General features: G+C 45.4%; 1 protein-coding gene across 3 annotated transcripts in view; it reads right to left on the bottom strand.

Moving 5' to 3' along the window:
- Positions 1-1,718: 1,718 nt before the first annotated feature.
- The window catches only part of LOC119167429 (uncharacterized), a 154,425-nt gene continuing 130,510 nt past the window's right edge, over positions 1,719-25,633 (bottom strand). For all 3 annotated transcript variants that reach the window (XM_075866301.1, XM_075866303.1, XM_075866302.1), the window contains 3 exons: positions 18,168-18,215; positions 13,620-13,797; positions 1,719-1,815 (listed from right to left, as the gene is read on the bottom strand). In XM_075866301.1, coding sequence (XP_075722416.1) covers positions 1,787-1,815; positions 13,620-13,797; positions 18,168-18,215 — 255 coding nt within the window. In that variant the 3' untranslated portion in view covers positions 1,719-1,786. The remainder of the gene's footprint in view (positions 1,816-13,619; positions 13,798-18,167; positions 18,216-25,633) is intronic.

The raw sequence follows: 25,633 nt of genomic DNA, 5'->3' as shown, positions 1-25,633 counted from the left end.
TGGCAGGCCCATATGGCGGATTTTCGTTGCCATCAGGGTGCACAGCCTGCACTAATGTATTTCCGCGAATGTAAGGCCAAGTTTGTTGAACTACACAAAACTCAGAAAATTGTACCTGAGTGGTTGTCGAGAGTACAGCCCTTGGTAGTACTTAGGGAATTTTAGTTTCTGTCGGAGTGTTGCTGCTTGTTTTTGTTGTGCTTGTAGTTTGATTTACGCGCCCATGAACAGGCAATAAAGCATAAAAAGCACGGCGCAGTTGTTAGTGTCTCCAAATGGCAATCCACAGGTTGCACGTTCGACCATCTGTGATAGCCTGTTTTTCAATTTTTTACGGGACGGGTGTTTATACATCGTTTTTTATTCGATTCTCTTTTGATTATGTGGCAGCTCATCACGGTGATTCTGACGCCATTTCGTGCTCAAGCGTTGCCGGCACTGCAGCATCCACCACACCACACGATACACCATGGTGGACGTTTTACATCATTCATCCACTACATTAATCCACTGCAATGGTGGGTGGTGGTTTACACCATGTCCACCATTCCTTTTTTAATATACGCTTCCCCTTCAATAAATAAATAAGGATAATAGACTGGAAATAACAATTAGGCATTCCTAAACTATAGCCAATCACACAGCAATCGCGCAATGGCTCCACCACTCTATGACGCATTTACTCTAGTTCTCCCCGTGGAAAGATGTAGGCGGCAATTTTTTCACAATGGTCGGGTCAATGCAGCTGATATCAGCTTCCAGGAGCGGGACTCCTTAAGCCGCGGGTCTGTACATGCATGGCTCCCTTGGTACGTGACTGCCTGGTTCTATGACTCACTCAGTAGGTTTGGACGGATTGATGGACAGACGTACGGGCAGACAACAGACAGACAGACGAACTGGCCGACGTATGAACGGAGGATTTACGGTTTATTGATAGAACCCTCCGAAGTTTCCCCCCGCTCATCACTATTCCTTCCGTGGATATGCTAAAGAGAGCGATAAATATAAAGTAAAAAAAGAGACATGGATGTGGAACTAGAAAACTGGTCTGCTGCCCTGTACAGGAGTGAGAAATGGGGGCAGGAAAGAACATAGAGAGATATGAAATAAGTTTGGAAATAAATACACATAACAGTCGTTTGAAGAGACTGGTTGAACGCAGGAAGCGCTAGAGCACCTTCGCAGCTTTTTGTGTATGCTGTATTTCTTTGCTAACATTCCTATGCAAAAATTCCCCGAGTGTTCTCGCCCTTCCTGTGAATATATGGCGTGTCAACCACCTGCAGCGCATACCCGCATACCAGTGCCGCAAACCCACTCGCGGCTAGGGGTATATATGTCATTGTCTGGTGGAAACTGTTGACGACGTACGCGATGGGATCACAGCTTTATTCATATCATGACCAGAGAGTCGTATACGTAAAATCACATTGCCCTCCCATGCTAATTTTGGTGTACCGCAAAAGAAGAAGGTAATCACGAAATAACCCAGAAGAAGGCCGTCAGATAGATAGACGCGTAGGTAGATGCCAAAAGTGCATGCAGTAGATCGAAATATGCTTCTTCTTAAAAATTTGATAGCTTGTCGCGTAATATAAGAAGTATGTGATAAATTTTCATTTTTTAATTCTGTGTGCTTTGTAAATATACTTGATCACTTTGCACTGCAACACTCAGCAGTTCAAAGAAAGAGAATTTAGAAGTTTCACAATACATTGAAAATAAAAACTTTTTATTTTATCTCCACAAAACCATTCGACAAATGAGTATTCCTGAAATTGCACTATGTGCAAATCCCATTCTCGCACGTACCTGAAAAAAGATTTAAATGTTTTGTGTCAAAACACAAAAAGCACCAAACATTTGCTTCACCACTTCAAATATTCTGCAAGAGAGACAATAATAAAGCATATGAGCTGTGTGGGGCTATTTTTACCTGCTTATTTTGCCATGCTTATTTTGTACCTGCCTCATTTTAGCCTGACGCCGTCATAGACATGCCATGACATGCCAGAATTGTGAAAGTGGTCGATGGCATTAGGTCACTTTCAATATGCCGGCCAGATATGGAGGGTGCCGAGTGAACAGATGGTCTCAGTCTACCAGGAGAGGTTGTCCAAGAAGCTGCGGTACTTCAGTACTGCCGGAGCAGCGAACTGCAGCGAAGCAGCAGGCGGGAAGCCGAAGTTTGTCTACATCATGCGGTTGAGCTGATGCGATAGTTTGGTCAAAATACGCAAAGCTTCCAGAGCGTAGTAGGGGAAGGCACCCTTTGAGCCTGGCGTCAAGGCTGCGGTGTTGCAGCCGATGCTCACGGCTGCGGCATTCCTTGCCAAGGACGCATATATGGCGTATCTTGGCGTGAACATAGCCGTGCGCATGGTGGACACTTGGTTAAGAGGGGCACCGCCCATCAGCCCCATATAGTGACGTTATTAGAAAAAGAGAAAGAGAGGGGTGCAAAGGCATCCCAACATATTGCCATAACAGAAAGTGGGGTGCGTCACGACTAACTTCCGCTCTCTAGAGAAGGCCTTCACACGCTTATGGTCGTTTGCCAGTATCGCGGAATCTTGTGGAAATCCGTGCCGAGCCCGCCATGGAAGCCTCGACACCGTCCCAGAATTCTGGTTGCAGCAGTGGAAAGTTAGCAGGTGCCAAGGTGCTCTGGATGCCGTCCTAAACACGCGCTTAGCGCAACTGTACATTTACCGGTGCCTTTCACAAGGAAGTGGGAAAATAGACGTGAGACTCTGGAGTTTCGCGGACACGCAGTGCCACCTGTCGACACAGTTTTGAGTAGTGTAAAGCCGCACTCTCTTGCACAGTTCACTACGCAACCAAGTGCAACTAAAGCGAACGAAACAACGGTTGAGTGAAATAATATATGTATTTGCGTATTGAACACTCAGAAAAAGAGGTACGAATTTTTCTGCGCTAGTCGGACGTGACATCGAACCGCGGTGAAGTGCTTGCTGGTACACTCACCCGAACGACGGCGAAAACGAAAGCAGACGCAACAGTTCTACGTTCCACAAAAAACGAAGACCCCATTCTGCACTACGCTTGCGTCGTCAATTGCCACGGACGTAAATGACTTCAGCTTTAGTGATTTCTGTAGCGTTCGCAAAACACAATGGTGAGAGCGCTAAATACAGGCTTTTGCGAACGTGTTGGGTAAATTATTTGCTCGAGTTCTCCACAGCCATTCGCACAAGTAAGCGTTATAAAGTAGTCATGATAATAAGGGTTCCAGCGCTAGCACGAATGTGCTAGAAGAAACAGACGAAAGTCGAGGTACGGAAAGCAAAGAAGACAACACAGCGCTCGTGTTGTCCTCTTTGCCTTCCGTAGCTCGACTTTCGTCTGTTTCTTCTAGCACATTCGTGCTCGCGCTGCAACCCTTATTATCAAGAATTCAAACCAACTAGCCCAAATCGCCATTCTTCTTTAGTGATAATGTAGGTCTCCTGTTATTGTTTTGAGCAGCCTTGACTGAGAACCATGGCAATATATATTATAAAGCTTAACAGACCCTTTGACCGCGGTGTGGGATGTACAACAGTAGAGAGGTGACGCCCGGGCGCGCCAAACATCGCAAACGCCATGACGACCGATAATCTGAAGTGGTCCCCACGACATAGCATTGCGTAGGTAGGGCTTTAACCGCCTCTAACCAGGAAATGCGAATACGTGTGTCATACAGGTAAATCGGAAAATGATCGTGACCACAGTCAGTTTTCTTCGCCGTTGGTCTCTGCGATGACCGAAACTAACTTGGAGGCATCGGTTTTGCCTTTCGCCCCGCCGTGGTGGTCTAGTGGCTAAGGTTTTTGAACCGCAGGTCATGGGTTCGAATCCCGGCTGCCTCGGCTGCATTTCTAATGGAGGCGAAAATGTTGTAGGCCCATGTGCTCAAATTTGGGTGCACGTTAAAGAACCAAAGGTGGGCGAAATTTCCGGAGCCCTCCACTGCAGCGTTTCTCTTAACAATATGGTGGTTTTGGGACAATCAACCCCACATATCCATAAATCAGTCGGTTTTCTCTTTCGTTGTACACTGAGAAAGAGAACACGCATATATCTTCATTCGCAGTATATATAAACTGAAGACAACTGTCAACAGTGCATTCGTGCATGCGTAATAAAACAGTTTATTGCACAGGAAGCGATAAATCACCTGTGCCATTCATACAGGATAAAGCGATTTTCATACTTATGATCTCATAGATTGTTCGCGTATGCACTTCACCACTTTGGCTTCGTGTGCATTGCCAAGTTCAACGCATTTAATCCTTACAGAATGCACTTCAGAGGCTTTATTCGAACTCGATGTCATGCGATGCTCGCTTTCTTTAAATTGCCAGTTTCAGCACGCTGAAATAAATGAAGCATCTCTTTCATTGTGCCCGCATTTCGTTTTTATGAGCTTCCTACTTTTATGAAGCGAGGTTGGATTGAAAGAAGAAGTTTGCCAGGTCCTTGATTTCTAGGAAACCGCACCTCAAGACCAACAAAAGAGGAGGGCCCCTGCACGTTCGCTTGCGGACGGCTCTTTGTGCACTACCCATTTAAGGCCGACGTTGCTATGAGAGGACGACGTTGCCTCTCATAGAACGACGTTGCTATGCCTCTCATAGGACGACGTTGCCTCTCATAGGACGACGTTGCTATGCGTTTTTCGCAATGCCACCTAGGCAAAGTTTAACGTCCATAAGACTTCGTCTTCGTCGACATCGGCATTGTACTTCGAAGAGAAGATCTCCTAGGAGACAAGACAAGACAAGAAAATAGACAACGCCCATACGTTGGGCTAGCTGTTCTTTCAGATGCGAAGCGTTATGTGAGCAAGCTTCTTAAAGTTACGTCCGCGCTCCACTGCAAATGCGAATCCTCTCCCCCTCTGTCTCTCACAGTATCATGAGTAACGCCAGGAAAAGCAAGTCCAAGAAAATCTTAGACTTTCCAAGAAGTTTACCAATAAGGACGACGATGCAAATCAAGCCTTTCAGGACAAATACGGAACGTGAGGCATTTTCACGTAAGGTACCGGCGCCAGAAAAGTATTCGGCCCAAGAGATCAAGACTTCGCCTAAGACTACAGCTCCGAAACCTCATGACACATCGAACGAGACAAGAATTCACTATTTCTACCTTAAAATGGTTCAGGAACCGACGAATCAGTTTAGGACCACAAGCATGCAAGCAGGAAAGACGACAATGCCCACAAAGACCGATCTACCAAACCTTCAAGGCCTTCAAACTTCGTCCGTTCCTCACGACAATTCAACCTATTTTATCCACAGTTTCTACACTCAAGGCATACTTGGGCTGTAGCTGACATGATAAGAATGTACGCAGATGTAGAGCACAGGAACCGGGACGTCAATATGCCCTACGTCACGTTCGCGTACAACACGACTCGTTAGGAGACCACTCGGAAGACACCCTTCAGTCTTCTTTACGGACGCGTGGTTACGACAACGTTAGACGCAATGCTGCCTCATAAAAATGGTGGCAATAAGACGGACGCCGAAGAGTTTACCCAGCTAGCAGAAAAAGCCAGACAACTTGCCAGGTTGCGAATCACCCAACAACAAGATGACGATGCCAAACACAACAACCTCCGGCACAGACCCGTCATATACAGCGTGGACGACAAAGTATGGGTGTGGACACCTATTCGTCAGCATGGTCTCTCCGAAAAGCTGATGCGAAGATACTTCGGACCCTACAAGGTTCCACGACGCATCAGTGAGGTCAAATAAGAGGTTGTTCCGGACGGCGTGCAGTGTTCGAAGCGCTGCATTCACCGGAAATTGTCCACGTGCTTCAGATGAAGCCTTACTTTCAGTGACTAAGTGTGCAGTTTTGGTATCGCCTTGCTTCTCGAACGTTTAACATAGGGGCGTTGTTTTTCTTAAAAGGGGGAATAATGTTGCACATATGTGCCAGTGTTATGACAACGAAGCAGCGCGAGCGTCCTTGGCCGAGCGCAAAGGACAAAAAAGTCGTTGCAGTCGTTGCTCGTCGATCCCGCGTCGTCACAATATATATATATATATATATATATATATATATATATATATATATATATATATATATATATATATATATATATATATATATATATAGTAATGAGTAGCGCACACCCATCCTTTAGTGTTCGAGAAGCTTCGTGACTGTAGTAAATTATTTTGGTAAAAAACAGGTTATTCTTTGCAAGTCACGCGATCGAATCCCGGCTGCCGTCACTGCATTATGGATGGAGGCGAAAATGTTGTAGACCCGTGATCTCCGATTGGGGGGCACGTTAAAGAATCCCAGATGGTCGGAATTTCTGGAGTGCTCTACTACGGCGCCTCTCAAAATCATATGGTGGTTTTCGGACGTTAAACCCCACATATAACTCAATTAATCAGGTTGTTATAGAACTCACATGGCCGCCGGCGACAATGCTGGACTAGTCGACGGCACATGTATAAATGCCGACGCGCTTTGCTGCTTGTCAGTTGATTGATATACGACTTTCACAATACCGTTCTCCATGCAGTGTGTATTGCTGTAATCTGACAATTCGTTGATCGGCGACAAGTTCGGCCGAATAAACAGTTTGTTTTTACCTGTAGTTTACTACATTCATATACGTCACGGCTCCGTAGCATTTGGTGGAGGTGCTGCTCTTTTCATCTAACCTACTCCCCCATCAAGCTATGAACCCGGCCCATGTAGCGGAGAAGAGATCACCACCACCAGTTACAGTCGAGCCAGCCGCAAACTGAAAGGATTAGCTGGCCAATATGGCACTCTAACAGACAAGACAAAAGCCACGGCAACAACGAGAAGAGACACAATGATAGCCACAGCATCTGTGACAGCGGTAGCGATGCAGTAGCTGAAAAATCTACCGAAATGTGGCGGATTGTTGTTTGAAGACCTGGAAAGCCGGTTGAAAACTTACGACCGAGTGGCCACCCTCAAACGCTGGAAAACACAAGCGAAGCTGTGTCACGTCTCCTTCTACCTAGAAGACGTGGTAAAGACCTGGTTTGATAACAGGGAGTCTGCACTTTGAACGTTAAACCTCCTCCTCGGATCATTCATGAACACGTTAAGTAGCATTGCTCCAAAGGAAAGGGCCACCACTTTGTTGGAGACATGTGTGCAACTTCCTGATAAGAACCTGACCATCTTCGTCGAAGAGATGACCTAGCGATTTCTCCACGCTGACCCCACCATGGCTGAAAAGAAGCTCCTTTTCTGGTGCGCGGGGTCAAGCAAGGGCTGTGCTCGGTACTTGTGCGAAACACCCACAACCCTAAAAACAGTTCAAGTATTTGTTTCAAACACTACAGCAATCGAACATACGCTAGAAATGTGTACCTGACAAAACTATTGAGATCAATTTAAGACAGCACCGCTTCTCATGCCCTCAGCTCTGACTACATACGTGAAACGATTTGACAGATCGTGCGGGAGGAGCTACCCAAGCTGTTGCCTTCCTCGAAGCCCCCAGTTGATTCTATTGCTGCCCCGCAGCGGTGGTCTAGTGGCTAATGTACTCGACTGTTGACCCGCAGGTCAAGGGATATAATCCCGGCTGTGGCGGCAGCATTTCCGATGGAGGAGGAAATGTTGCAGCCAATGTGCTCACGTTTGGGTGCACGTTAAAAAACCCCAGGTGGTCTAAATTCCCGGGGCCCTCCACTATGGCGGTCTCTCAATATCTTATGGTGGTTTTGGGACGTTAAACCGCTTATATCAATCAATTGATTCGATTGCCGACATTGTCCACGAAGAAGTTCCGCAATCGCTTCGAGTTTCCGAAATATTGCTGCCTCAGCCGCAAGCGATTAGCTACACTGATGCAGCCTTACGCAACGCTTCACCTTCACGCTCAAACCAAGAGGCCTCACCGTCGCAGTTCCGCCACCAACCACCGCTGCCATTGACGCCATACCGACTACCCGCAGGCAAGTGCAATGCTCCGAGGAAAACAGGCGTGTAGCATGCCCCCGACAACCAACCTCTCTTATTCTACTGCGGAGAAGCTGGCCATAGCAGCCGCCCTTGCCAGTACCACCAGAAGGGACACCGTGGTTTGGCTTTATATGCGCCCTGTTCTCAGCGGAGTGAAAGACCCCGCGATATCACCGACTACATTGCAGCAGGACCTTCCCATCCGCTGTCACCCGACAGATACCTGTCGTCTCACCGCCGGCCATACACTGGCTCAACTCGAGGCCAGTCACCTTGCCCGAATTCGGAAGACTAATGTCAGCAACCGATGGAAGTGTGGTTGCTGCATGACGAACTACCGGACATCCTCCGTCACTGAGATCGACGCTGCCACGAAACCTCAAGAGCGCACCACAACGTCAACGTAGTTCCAACGCCCACAATTGCGGCCAGAAGAAGACCTAATGATGCAACGTCAGTGCAGAGGTTGCCATTACCTAACTGCAAAGCTAGACGACTAACTAGACTCCTGAACGTCCTCATCGACAGCTACAGCGCCACAGATAATGTCGACACCGAAGCCGACTATCCCCTCATCGGTAGGACATTCGCGGCTAAGTTTAAGAAAATAAGACCGCTTGGTACAGTCCCGATTTGTATTCGAGGCTCCAGAGGGCACGCAAGCCAAGCATTAGAGCACAGAACAGGACATGTAATTTAATAATCAGTTTTAAAGTATTCTAATGACCCTTGGCTTTATTCGAAAAATTATATCATAGATCCAAATGACCACGTCATATGCACAAAAGCACGGCCACTCGCTGATTCGACACTAGTGTGTTGCACAGTTACTGTGGCCAATGAGGGTAGCCATCATGGGCCCGCACCCGTGCCAGAAATATCACTGAAATGAGTGAAGTGCTCGAAAAAAAATTTGAATAAAACAGTGCTCAACGCTGAGACGCAATCGTGACGTCCCATATTTCCCGCATGCCATCCCTCCTCTGCTTAGTATCCAGCACTCTTCGGCACGAGAGAAGAGATAAAGTAGAGCGTGTTGCCAATCTCTGTTACTCCTTTTCTACTTCACAGATTTTGAAAACTATTTCAGCGGCCGATTGATGAGTCAATAGACTCCTTCAGTGAAGCAGTTCAATATTTCCGTGGAAACGTAATTCTAAGGGAATATCCCAATTAAACAAGCACTCATTTGCTGATTGACAAGTTTTTACACAGGAGATCAATGTATACATTCGATCTGCCACGCAATAATACATGCGTAAAAGAGACTCTTACGAATATGTGTCATTTATCAGAATATTCTTTTGCGATGTATTTTCAGGCAATGGAGTGCATCTCTTGTGGGACCACTCCTTGGCAAGCAGGAGGGCTTGTATCCATAACCACTTGAAACAAAATACTAAACGTTTATTTCACTAGTATATCTGCCGTTTTTTCGCCATAACACAACAATTATTTTTCATTCAACAGGTAAAGATGCTTAATCTGTCATTTACAGAAAATGAATTATTTTATGATTCTGTGTTAAAGATAACGTTACAGTCTTTTCTGGTGCAATTGAAAACACCTTTTAACGTAGGAAAATATAATCAGTAGGGAACCCCGATGATTTAGGAGAATTTCTTACCGAACTGGCATACATAGCGAACGTTTAGAAATGCTAAAGGAATTTGCGTGATTACTACTGCACAAATGTGAAAACTAGATTTCTAGGAAATCACACTACGCCGTATTAGGCGAGTTGTAGGATGATAACTTCCAAAGTACTTATGTCTGAGAACATTGCGGAATGGTAGGGCATATTCGTGAAACTTCGAGCAACAGCCACGCAAGCTACTTTGTTTCAATAAAAAAAGATGGGATAAAAATGAAAGAGACGAGGAGAGAGAAAAAGAGAGTGAATGCAAGAGTTCTTACTTTTGGAACCTATATAAAACGAGACTCGTCATACAAGTGAAGTCAAACTTTTTGCCTTTCTGGTTACTTGCTTCGCTATCGTTCATAAGTGCTACACTTCCACTATCTCATTACAACAAGCTCGTATTAGAGCTTCTTTTTTGCGAAAACATTGCCTTTAGCATTCGAAGTTGAAATTCACCAAAAAGTTCATTTCGTTCACATCAAAAGGGAATATCCAAATGGGACTGCACCTTGAGGTACTATTACCACTAGATGCGCCTTCAGTGCCAACGCGTCAAAATGAGTCCTGAGTGGCCTTTACCATATAATAATTATTTATCGAAAAATTACGCATATTCTGCTGCGCTTCCAGTTAATGGAGATCATAAGGTGTTCTGTCATCGCACAGCTTCAAATACATGTGAACTAAGTGCTGTTAGGAAGACACGTTTCTTTTTTTATAAATACGCAGGTATTCAAGGACACCCTCAAAATTTCACTCTATGTTTTTATAGCCACGTCTTCATGTCATAAATATTCTGAATGGTGAAATACAATCCGAGTAGATTATTATATTACCCTGTTGCTATCATTGAGTTACTGACTTTCATAAAGTATATGGAGAAAGCGAACGAGAGAAGTTCTGGCTTGTTGCCAATATGAATGCTAATACAAGATATATATATATATATATATATATATATATATATATATATATATATATATATATATATATATATATATATATATATATATATATATATATATATATATATATATATAATTATGTACGGGATATGGCACAACGGGAGTGTTGTCAACAAGGACAAATATATTTCCCAACAGTTTCGGGAGGGGTCCTCCCTTCATCAGGGAATGACTTATACTGACATAAATTTCCAAACTTCGTTGCTGCCGCGTCCCTCTCGTCTTGAAACATGTTTGCGAGAGTGAGAGGAAACTAGAACAAAAAGGGGGGGAAGAAAAAAAGAAAACGAAAGAAAAGAAAGAAAGTGAAAAAGAGGAAGAACCACTGTCAACACTGAGAACGAAACCAACTGTCCGTGTACGTCGACTTACGTTTCTTATCACGTGCTGTTCAGTTCTCGACGTGTGTCGGGTTACCCAAGATTGTCGCCGCGGTGCCGGGAGGGTCCGTGACCGCGTGCGTAAAGAAAGAGTTTCCACGTAATGGGTTGGTCGGCGGGCGGCGTGCGTAAAGGAAGGGTCTCCCATTAATGGGTCGGTCGGCTCTTTTTACCTTTAATCTTCGTCCATTTCCCTTCGATGGTCCTCAAGTGGTAGGCGAACGAAAACACTTTGTATGTGCATGTGGAAAAAAAGGAAGAAAAGAAAAAGTGAATGAAGAAAATTCGAAAACAAGAATGGACAGTGTATACGTACGAGTCAGTTAGAAAAAAGCATGGTCTCCAGCTATCAATTTTTGTCACCAATTTCCTCCTGGCTTACTTCTCGGAGGCAGTTGAGTTTACCGGGGTCCTCGTTGATGCCGGCTACTAATGTTCGAAATTTGAAAATAAAATATGCCTCACGCTGTTCGCGCTCGCGTCTGTTTGAGAAACCGGACTGCAAAAGAGTTACGCTGATATTTTCAAAACTGTGGTTTGGCAGGCGCAGATGTCTAGATAAAGTTAGCTTCGGCAGTGAAGTGGCGTGGTACCGGTGAATATTGAACCGCAGCCGAAATGGCGTGTCTGTTTGGCCAATATATTCTTGTTCGCAGATGTTGCAATGTAGCATGTATATTACGTTACTGGAGTCACAATTAAGGCTTTCAGTTATGCAGACTTTGAAATCCGAGAAGTTCGCTTTGGATTCCTGTGTTGTGACCATCTGTGGGCATACCTTGCATCGAGCTTTTCCGCAGGGATGGCACCTTGATTGAAATTTGGGGGTGGTTGTTTTTGCTCTGACATCAATGTCCTTCAGATTTTTATCCCAGCGGTACTTTTTGGACGTCACTGTCACGGTCGAAAATGACCGCTTGTCAACAAACCTTTACAAAAAGCCTACAGACCGTCAAATGTACCTGCATTTCGACAGCAGTCACCCAAAGCATTGCAAAACGGGTATAATATATTCTCAGGCCTACCGGTGCCGAAGAATATTCACCGATATGCGGGAATTCGACAGACACGCGGTACACCTAAAGCATTCCTTATTGAAACAAAATTATCCGGAAGACATTATTGACGATGCCATACTACGTGCACGCAACGTGAGCAGGAATGATATTATTAAGGGACCAAACAGAGTATCTAAAACGACTTCGCGAACGAACCTTGTACTAACTTACTCCTCATCAGCGCCACGAATCAACAACATACTGTGCCGTCATTTCAACATAATCAGGCAAATCAAACGACTAACTTCTATCTTCGCGAAGCCACCTCACGTGGTGTACCGCCGGGATAAAAATCTGAAGGACATTCTTGTCAGAGCAGAAACAACCACCCCCAAATTTCAATCAGAGTGCCATCCCTGCGGAAAAGCTTGATGCAAGGTATGCCCACAGGTGGTCACAACACAGGAATCCAAAGCGAACTTCTCGGATTTCAAAGTCTGCATAACAGAAAGCCTTAATTGTGACTCCAAAAACGTAATATACATGCTACATTGCAACATCTGCGGACAAGATTATATCGGCCAAACAGACACGCCATTTCGTCTGCGGTTCAATAATCACCGGTACCACGCCACTTCACTGCCGAAGCTACCTTTATCTAGACATCTGCGCCTGCGAAATCACAGTTTTGAAAATATCAGCGTAACTCCTTTGCAGTCCGGTTTCTCAAACAAACGCGAGCGCGAACAGCTGAGGCATATTTTATTTTCAAATTTCGAACATTAGTAGCCGGCATCAACGAGGGCCCCGGTAAACTCAACTGCCTCCGAGAAGTAAGACAGGAGGAAATTGGTGGCAAAAATTGATAGCTGGAGACCATGCTTTTTTCTGACTGACTCGTACGTGTACACTGTCCATTCTTGTTTTCGTTTTTTTCTTCATTCACTTTCTCTTTTCTTCCTTTTTTATCTATATGCGCTTACAAAGTGTTTTCGTTCGCCTACCACTTGATGACCATTGAAGGGAAACGGACGAAGATTAAAGGTAAAAAAAGTTGACCGACCCATTAACGGGAGACCCTTTCTTTACGCACGCCGCCCGCCGACCAACACGTTACGGGGAAAGTCTTTCTTTACGCACGCCGTCACGGACCCTCCCGGCACCGCGGCGACAATCTTGGGTGGCCCGACACACGTCGAGAACTGAACAGCACGTGATAAGAAACGTATGTCGACGTACACAGACAGTTAGTTTCGTTCTCAGTGTTGACAGTGTTTCTTCCTCTTTTTTACTTTCTTTCTTTTCTTTCTTTTTCTTTTTTTTCTCCCCCCCCCCTTTTTTCTACTTTCCTCTCACTCTCGCAAACATGTTTCAAGGCGAGAGGGACGCGGCGGCAACGAAGTTTGGAAATTCATGTCAGTATAAGTCATCCCCTGATGAAGGGAGGATGCCTCCCGAAACTGTTGGGAAATAAATATATTTATCCTTGTTGACAACGCTCCCGTTGTGCCATATCCCATACCTTCACAAAGACTAACTGGCCAATTGAATTATTACTCCCACTATATATATATATATATATATATATATATATATATATATATATATATATATATATATTTATATATGTATGTATGTATGTATAACTTACCTTGATTAACGTTGCATGGGCAAAAGTTATAATACACGTTAGAAAGAGTCCTTGGTGAACATTGATCACCACGTACTCCTAACGGTTTACATAGTCCAGGCCTCAAATTGATTTCAACACAACATGTCCCTTCTGCACAGATTGTCCGCCTGCTGCACATCTGGTCCTTGAGCCTAAGCTATAGTGACGGTGAAAGAAAAATAACGGAACAGGAAAATTAGGGTACATGCTCGACTCAAGTGTTTGTTTGCTGACATACAATATTGGTGATAAGCCCATCAATAAACACGCATCTTAGTGTCTAATCATCAAAAGGATACGTTCAGTGTTTTAAATGCGGAGCATTTCTTAGCAAACTACAGTGAATTGGAGCGTTTCTATGTATATATTTATGTATAGATTTATCTATTTATCTCTATATCTATATATATATTCATATATCTATCTATCTATCTAACCTAAATTAACATGGGAGGGTAGAATGCTTTGACGAATATGACGCGCTGGACAAGACATCAATATTGCCACAATCCCGTGGCGTACATCGTCAAACACTTGCCACCAGACAGTGGCACATACCCACGGGCGAGTTTGTGCCGCTGGTACGATGGTATGGTGATTGACCCGAGAAAAAACGAGAAGATACACGGGCAAATTAACGTGCGAGGGCCTTAAATTGCATATCTTCAATTCTTGGCTATTGCCCCCGAGTGGGTAACAGCCATAAGGAAGGCATTATTCTCGCCATCATCAATGCGCGAGGGTTAAGAAATCCTCAAAATCAATAGCGTTGACCCGACGATATGCAAAAAACAATTGTCAGGGTTCCAGCTGGAATATAACCCAAGCATTCTGCGTGGCAATGAAGCATTTTACCACAGAGCTATGCCAGGTCTCGGAACTAGTTTACAGATAAACGCTAATCTTCGTGAAACATCAGTCGTGGTTGCAGTGCTTCCTACCCAATTTCATAAACATTACATAAGTACTCCTTTGATACCGCCGTCACGTCAGATTAATGTTAATTGTGGTTAGTTGCTATAAGCTGAAGTTGATTTACGTAGGAGTGCCCAGGGCCAGCATCCTCGCGAGCATCAGCGCTTCATGGGAGCTTGTGGTGTTGCTAATGCACACGTTTCATTTGGCATCGTTGTGTAAGTGCGAACAACTGGTTATTTAAACATCTGCAATTCTTCAACATATGTCTGTGCGTGCAACATTTTTACGTATCTTTATCGTCATTTCATGACGTGTCACTAAATAAAGAAAATGCAACACGGTCACCTTCCCTTCGCATGCCAGGCAGCATACGCGAGAACCTTCCACCGCGTGTTCAGATTGGAGGAAGAGAAGATTTACGCCGCCATCAGAAAGCCTACTGGAACGCCCTGGGTCTACTGCTAGGCAGAAGAACGTCGACCTTGCTGGCTCAGGGGGTGCACAAAACACTCACAGAGATCGACTAGGCCCAACGAATGGCACAGCTAGCTCAACTAAACAGCACAAAGGCAGGCAGAAGCCTCCTGGAGAGAGTGGGAATCAAGCCGCCCACTCATGTAGGTTCGAAAGACAACGAACTTGAGAGCCAGGTCCCTCTGAGGGATGAAACGGCAAGGGGCATCATAGTGCTCCCGTTGTCAAAGAACATGAACCCGGAGAAGGACTGGGCAAGACAAAAGGTGAGAGCAGTTGCCCTAGCTAAGCAGTACAAGAGTGACGCGAATGCCGCGTTCGTCTACGTGGCTAAACATTTATATAGGAGATGTGTGTACGCGATGGCAGTCATCCGGGCGTCAACGGGTGAGCTGATTGAAGTGGGTACGATTAAAGCGAAGACCCCATGCCAGGCAGAAGAGGTAGCAATCGGCCTGCCGATGGGAGTACAGGGCATTCGGATGATCCTGAGCGACCCCAAAACAGCGGTCAAGAACTACGCCAGAAGCACGGCCTAAAGGGAGGCTGAGCGGATCGTGGGGCTCGCTAGAGCCTCGCGAACCTCGGAACGTCGTCACTTCCAACCATCACCATAAAGAGGTTCCTAGCCCACAAGAGCGACCTACTAAACGTGAACAACCGTCACGAGGATGCAGACGCAGCGGCCCGAGAACTAATCAGGTGCCGGGATGACAGCGAGAGCATCCCCACGGGTGTCGGCGATGAACAAGACCCCAAACCTCTTGTCGACTTCGGTGCGATACTCAGGACGCACAGGGAAGGAAGAAAATACATGGCCCCGCATCGAGAACTTTCCCGAGCGGAGTTTGCGTTGCTTCGTCAGCTACAATTGAAGTGCGTGTTAACCCTGGCGATGGCGCTCCACATATGTCCAAAGATGTTCGCAAGCCCGGTATGCAGTATATGCGAACAAGAACTGGCGAAACAAGGACACATGGTGAGGTGTGACAGTGCAGCGATACCAGGCGGCGGTTTGTGCGATGGTGCCGATGGTGATGTTTGCAGCAGGGCTGCTGAATCTCATGGGGGACTAACTGGTGCCAACAACAGCTCTGCCCGCCAAGAGCTTCCAGTGCAGATGAAGTGGTGGATCTGCTCGGAGGACTGCCAATCTCGGAAATGGGCAATCAAGCGGCTCTAGGTGGCCCTGGTCAGGCAGAGGAGAACGGGAGCTCGTGACCGACAAGCGCGGGGCGCGGGAACCCAAGTATCCTCTGTCGGGTCAGGATCAACCCTCGAGTACTTGGACCAGTGTTTCTAAGACTGCATAGACTAGAACATTAGAAAGGTAGACCACGCCCTGCAAGGCCGGCACCTATCCCACACAGGATCCTGTGAATAACGTCTTTTCTCTCTCTCTCTCTCTCTCTTTCCGCATGCTTCACATAACGTCGACGACTGCTAGGTACGTGAAATCTGCCGAATTTTTTTATCTTCACAACTTTAGGAGTAGTGTGACGGCGAATAACTAATAAATGAAGCTAACACTTGATTTCTTAAAGATAAATACTTTAAGAACTTTAGTTAGTGATCTAGCAAGCGTGACTATTTGTGCGTGTATTTAGGAACGTGACGCAGTCAAAAAGCACGTGGGTCGACTCTGCGGGCCTTATCCTGTACAGGACGTGACACATAGACCTTTGATTCCAGAAAAATACGAGCCTCTCTCCTATCGGAGAAAAACACCCAAACGAAGCGTTTTATGTGCGTAACTGGCCACCAATTTCATTTCATTCTTTATTTTTTCAACATTAGGCAACTGTACCTTACAAATTTTTTTCTTCTTGCACGCAAATAGAACACCTGCTAGGTAGGGACATATTTCTGTTTTTCTAGGCCACAACCATCGTCAGTTCATATCCATGCAGTGCTAAAGTCAGCCAGCGTAAAATGTCGAGCGGGCTCAACAGAAGGTAAGTCTTTCATGACTGACGCGGCTGAATTCATTTGAAGATGACGCATACGGACTAACGTGGGAACGGCACATATTCAAGAGTAACTTTTAGTACGTGCACGTGCTCGCAAGACGCATTCAGAATGGGAAAATTTGAGAAATGAAGCACTTTTCTACGTGCCCTATGAATCTTAACTGTCCTAATTGAGTGCACCTAGATTTTCTCTTCTTGTCTCGAAACATTTTAACGCTTCGTATAGTATTTTCAGGCACAACGCATCTCAGTAAGAGTTTTCACGTTCAAGTACTGGCGATGATATTTTAAACTATTTGAGAAGAACATTTCAGTGAGGCCTTATTAGGCAAGATTCGAAAATTGCGACTTAGGTTGTCCTAAGAAGTCAAACAATCTCTCTTACAAAAAAAATTTAGTGTTCTAAGCGTGTTTTGAAGTCATGCTTGCTTCGCTTTGGACAGCTTGTTTCCCTTTGAACCTCCGGACTGAGGGCTACCGGCCAGCCGGAGCCGTATTTAGGAACGCAGAGACAGCAGAAACGAATATGATTAGTGGCCATTGTGTGGTCGCAAGCGCGCTTTCTCAGTGAGCACGAGCCCTTCATGTATGTTGGTGCCCTTTGCTGGCATTCATGCTGTTCTCATCTTGCTGGAAGCAACTTGGCGACTCGACAAATGTTGCTTCTTCATTGGTTTAACTTGGTGTGCGAACATGGAACCTGTGACAGGTTTGGGTGCGGGCCGTGAGTCTTCGATACGAGATACTGGCACTGTTAGCAAATGGTAACTACGTAGGAGCGCATACCAATGCCTACGGACACCTACAACCAACGTGCCGATAAGCTGAGCTGGAAATTAGTGCGGAAGCACGGGCCTTTGACCCAATGAGTGGAGTACAATTGGTGGTGCTAATGCCATGTTGCTCGCCCGCATAGCAATCTTGTCACCTTCATTTCTATATTCCTATATTCTTTATTTTAAGTAATGGGGTAATACAATAATTGCTTTTCTGCAGCATCAACTTTAGAGCTGTATGGTCGTTCTTTGTTTGACTGGTCTAGATCATTATTTCTTGGCAGCTAAACGGCACAGTGGATACCAATACTTAGATAAGGCGAATACTTAGAGTAGTATACTCTTCTAATATCTACAGCATTGTACTTTTTATAAAAATAAATACTTGCCCGTTCACGAGGAATCATATATTTGTAAAATGCTGAGGCCAACCACAGCTGAAAAAATAACATGATAATCACGAAAAGAAAATACGGACAGGCAGATACTTCAAAAACAATTTTTGCAATTTATTTTTTGTCCAATTTTGTGCAAGATACGCCACTTGATGATTATATACGCTCTCGCATCAAAGTGTGTCCCCTTCCACGAAATATGCATCCGCGGTACAAGGTGGACAGGCGTGTCGCTCAAGCCTCCCAATACGGCGTTTCCCGTCACTTTGCAGTAGTGACTGTAACTACGAAGGGTCGAATTTCATCCTGAACCACTTATTTTGACGGCCACTGCCCTAGCGTGTTTCTTGGTGCTGACTATATATATATATATATATATATATAAATATAAGTCAAGTAGATCCTCCAAGAGAACGGTAACAACGGAAGTGTTTAATTCGACAGTTTCGGCCAGAGTCTGGCCTTCATCAGGAGTCATGGTACATTCTGTTTGCGCTCACATTTATAGTATTTTGGGTAAAAAATGAGAGGGAAGGAACGAAAAAAAAAAAAAAAAAAAAAAAAAAAAAGAAAGAAAGAGTTTGAAAAACGAGAGAGGAAAGGATATCCAGAAAGTTCCAGGTTCCACTGTGCTTCGCGAGTGGCGTCGTCAGTGTGTATTTTCTTAGTATTGCGTTCAGTGCAGTTTGGTGGCGGTCCCTTTATTGTAGACGGGGCCTGGCTAAGGTAAGGGCTTGCGTGTCGCGAAAAATGCTTTTTTTTTTTATTATTATTTTTTATTTTTTATTTTTTAAAGACCGTCACTAATTCGGCGTCGGGGACAGCGTTCCGAGGCTCCAGGAAGTCGGCGCGGGAGAAAATGTTTCTTAAGGCGCTGTCTGTCGTTTTGAATGCTATTTTGCTCTGCGAATCCGCGTTTGGGGGTTTTAATTGTGTATGGGGTGGCCCTTCTATATGTCGGGCTTTGTTGTCGAAATGCGGGAAGGGTTTCCAAACTGCGAGAAAGGACGTTTGAAGTGATTGCTATTTTGTACTGGGAAACCGCGTTCGGGGCGTTTAGTTGTGTATGTGGATGTCGGGCTTTGTTGCCAAAATCGGGGAAGGGTTGCCAAAAGGCGAGAAGGGGCGTTTGAAGTGATTGCATTTTGTTCTGGGAATCCACGTTCGGGGCTTTTAGTTGTGCATGCGGTGACCCTTCGACAAGTCGGGCTTACAACTATTGTTCGGTTATTCAGAGAAATAGAAATAGACGACAGTGGTTCACTGAAACACGCAAAGATATTTGTAGTTGTCCAGTCCTCGTCGCCGCCACAGTGCCGCGAAATCTTGAACTGTTATGATTACAATTATAAACTTACATATACACACATACACCCCCATACATATGCGCATATGCATAAGTACATATACACATATAAATGCATATGTATATATTATAGTGCTTTGATTGCTGCAAGTGTACCCGGACTTTCATTTATGCCTTTTTCGAGGGTGTTAAATCGGTGTATGAGGTATGATTCACGTTGTTCACGTTCCCGGTTTGATTTAAATCCTGTTTCTAAAAGTGTGACTGACAATTTGTCGAAGGAGTGGCCGGGAAGGTTAAGGTGTTTTGATAGAGGTAGATTCGGCGCTGATTTCGCGTGGGCTCTGTGATTATTGAAACGAATCCTAAAGGGTGTTTCCGTTTGTCCGATGTATTGCATGCCGCACACGTTGCATTCAAGTAGATATACCACATTAGGGGTATATATATATATATATATATATATATATATATATATATTTATATATATATATATATATATATATATATATATATATATATATATATATATATATATATATATATATATATATATATATATATATATATATATATATATATATATATACATGAATTAGGGCAGTGGACACGGAGGTCGAATAGAGAGACAAGAAGACGCGCTGTGATCTAGGGCTTGCATTCAGTTAGCCCTTGCGCTAAATAAGTCTCTCGTTCACCTTGTCAACGCCTCCTTGTTCAACAGCCCGTTTCAAGTGGTGGACGTGCTGGGCACATCTGGTCCTCATCCTAGAACTTCGCAGCCGTATACTCCAACTACCTTCTGCAATGACTGATCCGGGGACGTCTCAGGCCGCCACTCCAGATCTCGCACCCGTACCTGTTTTCTGCACTGGCGCTCTCCGGCAGCGTAACTCCTCATATTTGCTGGCACAGAGGACCAAGATGTGGACAACTGGATGACCGAGTATGAGCTCGTGAGCGCGTACAATAAGTGGAACGCAGCTGATGACCTCACAAATTGAGTTTTTACCGGACCGACGTGGTGAAACTATAGTGCGGGAATTATCAAAGTGATTTCAGTGCCTGGTCTGAATTATCAGAAACCTTCTCGCAAGTCCTTGGCCGTCTTGCTGTCCGCCACCTTCGTGCTAAACAGCGCTTGCGTGGCATAAAACAGAGAACAGAAGAGACTTTCGCGACCTACATCGAATATGTGTTCTTTTTCTGCAAGCTCGTCAACTCGACTCCGGACGAGGCAGGCAAGGTGAAGAACATCATGAAAGGAATTGATGACATGGTATTCCAAATGCTTGCTGCGAAGAGTCCCCAGATGGCCGCCCAGGTTATTCGGCTCAGCTCTGCCAGAGCTATGATCAGCGGCGTAGGCTCCGCGCTTCCACACGTTGCACTGCTCAAGACACCGCGGTTCTCTCATTCCTCGACTATCGACATGACACTGCCGACCACTCTGCGTTGATGCAACTCATAAAGCAATTCACACGCTAGGAGGTCTCTTGGTAGCTGTCTATAATCACAAGAACTACCGAGCTGATGGCACCCTTGTCGTCTTCGCTTCGCCAGGTCATTGAATAGCAAGTTGCCGAAGCATTGCTGCCAGCTCAGGCTCCACCATCTGTTACCGCACCACTAGCATATGCAGCCGCTGTTGTTCGGCCAAGTTCTCCATTGTCTCCGGCTATCTACGAAGCAAATGGCCAAGTTTATTCGTCGACGCCACCTGTCTGCCCATTGACCGTCCCGTCTCCTGCTGTATACAAAACAACTCGGAACGTTTATATGACGCCGCCACCTGCACGACCGTTTACGGTACGTTATTCAGCGAACAGTGCCCCTACCGTCACCCAATGGCGCACTCCGGATAATTGGCCAATAGGTTTTTCATGTGGCACCCCATACTACATAGCTCGTCACTGCCGCCGTCACAGCTTCACTTCTCAAGACATCACTGGGGCCTCACACTACAGGCCCACTCAGCCGCGATATCCCGTTCCTGCCGATCCACCGATTAACCTCTAGACGTACGTCTCAATCGCCAACCATCCGGCTGAAGCGGTCCGCCTTTTCCTCGTCGCCGATATATTTCTCCAATGTTGCGTTGCAGCATCCCACCACGAAAGAAAATTAGACGGGGGCTGTTCTGGAGGCAAGAACTGCGTTGGCAGCGAAAATTTGAAGACGTAGCGGCTGTCCCCCGAATGAAATTGAACTCTATAATAATGGCATTAAGGTTAACGGACTTGTTGACACTGGAGCTGCCATATCTCTACTTAGCGGGAAACTGTGGTGAAACTTGAAAAAGGGACCACCGAACTTACCGACCTATCTTTGCACACAGCTAAGTCCCACCAAGTTCAGCTTTCAGCTTTGTGCACTGCATGAGTCGTCATTAAAGGTGCAATGTACGTCGTTACATTCGTAGTTTTATTCTTTTCCTTGCATGAAGTTATCTTTGGGTGGAACTCTCTTTCGTCAAATTCTCCTTTGGTCGACTGGGCTCGATGCGAACTCGCGTTATCTGCACCGTGCTATGACCCCGAAGATGGCGCTTCGTGTAAAGTATTTGCTGCTTCTGACGTTGACACTGCATCTTTTCCAGCTGTTGTTGTCGTGTGCCGCTCCTCCGAAATCGCCTGTGTTGTTTATGCCATCGGTCACATCGTCGAAATTTCATACTTCCATTTGCCGTCATCGTTTGTCACAACGGTCACGCTGCCATTTATGTGTACAATCCCTCAGACAGCCCGTCATCTCTACTACGTGGAGAATACCTGGGAGAATTTGTGCTGCTACTCCTACCAACGCACCTAATGACGTTCTGGACGTCTTCTCGGATGCCTTTGACTCTGAACTCACACTAACTCAGCGGCAAGAAATTATACATCTTCTGCTTCGTTTTCGCTCTTCATTCGATCGTGACTAGTCAGGTTTAGGCCGAACCTCTGCGGTCGTTCACCGTATTGACACCGGTCAACAAGCCTCGCTAAGACAGCGTCCGTACTGTGTGTCATCTGCTGAATGCCGTGTCATTGACGAACAAGTGGACGACATGTTGAAACGTGGCATCATCAAGCCCTCCAACAGTCCCTGGGCTTCACCGGTTGTTCTGGTCAAGAAAAAAGATGGATCCATTCGGTTATGCGTTGACTACCGCCAGCTCAACAAGATAATGTGCGAATACATATACCCTCTGCCTCGCACTTATGATGCTTTGTACTGCCTACGAGAAGCAGAGTTCTTTTCTTCATTAGATTTACGCTGCAGCTACTGGCATGTGGCCATGGCAGAGGATGACCACCCAAAAACAGCATTTGTAATACCGCATGGACTATATGAATTCACCGTTATGCCCTTTGGCCTCTCAATGCGCCTGCCACTTTTGAAAGGATGATGAATACCATCTTGCAAGGTCCGAATCGGAAAACATACCTGTGTTATTTGGCCGATATTGGGGTACTTTCAAGTGACCTTGCGACTCACCTCAGCCGCCTCGAGCAAGTTCTTACGTGCCTTTCCACGGCGGGATTTCCACTTAACTTGAAGAAATGCCACTTCGGCGCTCGCAAGCTTGTAATCCTCTTCGCCATGTGGTTTCTAACGACGGCATTCTTCCGGACCCTACATAACTTCGCGCAGTCGCGGCGTTCCCCAAACCAACCACCATCAAAGCGCTCCGAAGCTTTATCGGCCCATGTTCGTACTTCCGGCACTGCGTCTGGAATTTCGCCTCTATTATCGCCCCCTTGAGCAATCTTGCCGGACGTTCTGATGTGTCAGCGTGGTCGCAGGTGTGTGATGGTTCATTTCAGGAACTCCGATGGCTCCTCACTACATCCACATACTCCGACATTTCGATCCATCTGCTCCAACGTAGCTTCATACAGACGCTAGTCGTATCGGGCTAGGGGCCATACTGAACCAATTCAAAGATGTCTTTGACGAGTACGTTGTTCCCTATGCCAACCGCAACCTCAGTAAAGCCGAGAAGAAATACGGTGTCACTGAAAAGGAGTGCCTCGCCATCATTTGGACAATCGGAAAACTTTGGCCTTTTTTATATCGACGTCCGTTTGATATTGTGACAGACCATGCGCTTTGCTGGGAATCTTCACTATAAGACCCTAATGGTCCGCTCGCTCATTGGACATTGTGGTTACAGGAATTCGATATCCCTGTTATCTACCGTTCTGGCCAGAAGCGTTTCGATGCCGATGCTCTGTCACGCTCGCCGTTGGCTTCAGAGTCCGTCTGCTCGCCTATCTTCACCAGTGCTGTCTTGACCATCAGCATTTCGAACATAACTTCTGAGCAAAGCAAAGACGCTTGGATTTCTTGCCTTTTGAACTTCCTCTCAAACCGGTCACCCGCTACAGTTTCCAGTATGCTTCGCTGCCAAGCACCACACTTCGCTATTCTGGATAAACTGTTTTACCTTCGAAATCACAGCTCGACCAGCCGTAAGTTGTTGCTTGTCATTCCCCGACATTTCCGCTCTGGTATCTTCGCCACGTTCCACGATGATCCGCAATGTGGCTTCGCCGGCGTGTTAAAAACATACACTCGCTTCCAGCTTCAGTACAACTGTCGTCGTATGTACAGTTTCATTCGCTGTTACGTAAGGTTTTGCCTTGCGTTTTGCCTTGCGTGCAAAACGCCCGCTCAACATACCACAGGTCCTTTGCAGCCGTTGCCATGTCCAACATGGGCTTTTGATTGTGTCGGAATCGGCCTTTACGGTCCGCTTCCTTATACTTCCAGTAGCAACCACTTGGTCATTGTCGCTATCGGCCACCTAACGCGGTACGCTGAAATAGCTGCGTTACCTTCTGCTACCACAAACGACGTTGCATGTTTTATACTTCAAAACTTGTTTTAAGCCATGGAGCACCCCGGCTGTTACTGAGCGATCACGGCCACGTTTTTCTCTCCGATGCCATCTAAGCGTTGTTGAGTGAGTGTCGCATCACACCGCACTACCACAGCCTATCACCCGCAATCTAATGGGATGACAGAGCGTTTTAATTGTACACTTAGAGATATGCTGGTCATGTACGATTTATCCCAGCAGTCAAATTAGAATAGCATACTGTCTTTTGTGAGATATTCCTACAACACTGCAACGCAAAGCACCACTTAATTTTCGCCTTTCTTCCTTCGCTGTGGACGCGAGCCATCATAAAAATGGACACTATTCTTTCTTATCGACCGAACCCTTCAGAGTTGACAACTGTTTCACGAGCAGCAGCACATTCTGAAGAACGTCAGAAGCTTTCGTCCAGGTACCGTAGTCCCTGTCGAGTTGTACGCCAAACATCCCCTATAAACAACCTTTTCGAGTCACTGGACGCATCTCCGGACAAGCGCCGTTGGGGGCAAGAAATCGTACACGTCCCTCGGCTCAAGCCGTACTATGACCGCTATGCGCGTACACCTGTCCTTAGGTCGCCAGGGTGGTTCCCTTGTCGCCCAGGGTTGATTATAACGGGGGCAGTGGACACAGAGCTCGAGTAAAGAAGAAGATGCACTGTGATCGGGGGCTCGCAATCAGTTAGCTCTTGCGCTAAATAAATCTCTCGTTTGCTAACACCCTGTTTCATTATATATATATATATATATATATATATATATATATATATATATATATATATATATTGTTATAAACTTCGAGAATAGTGCAGTATAGGAAACAAAACAATAAAATATTTATTTAATCCTAACAGTTTCGGCTGGTGGACCAGCCTTCTTCGGAGGATGTAATATATATATATATATATATATATATATATTACATCCTCCGAAGAAGGCTGGTCCACCAGCCGAAACTGTTAGGATTAAATAAATATTTTATTGTTTTGTTTCCTATACTGCACTATATATATATATATATATATATATATATATATATATATATATATATATATATATATATATATATATATATATATATATATATATAGGTATGGGGTATGGCACAACGGGAGCGTTGTCAACAAGGATAAATATATTTATTTCCCAACAGTTTTGTGAGGGGTCCTCCCTTCATCAGGGGATGAGGAGTATAACTCATCCCCTGATGAAGGGAGGACCCCTCCCGAAACTGTTGGGAAATAAATATATTTATCCTTGTTGACAACGCTCCCGTTGTGCCATATCC

This window comes from Rhipicephalus microplus, chromosome 6, assembly GCF_043290135.1.
Source record: "Rhipicephalus microplus isolate Deutch F79 chromosome 6, USDA_Rmic, whole genome shotgun sequence".
Lineage (NCBI taxonomy): Eukaryota > Metazoa > Arthropoda > Arachnida > Ixodida > Ixodidae > Rhipicephalus > Rhipicephalus microplus.
Note: the sequence above shows the minus strand (reverse complement) of the source record. Positions and strands in the feature narration are given on the sequence as shown.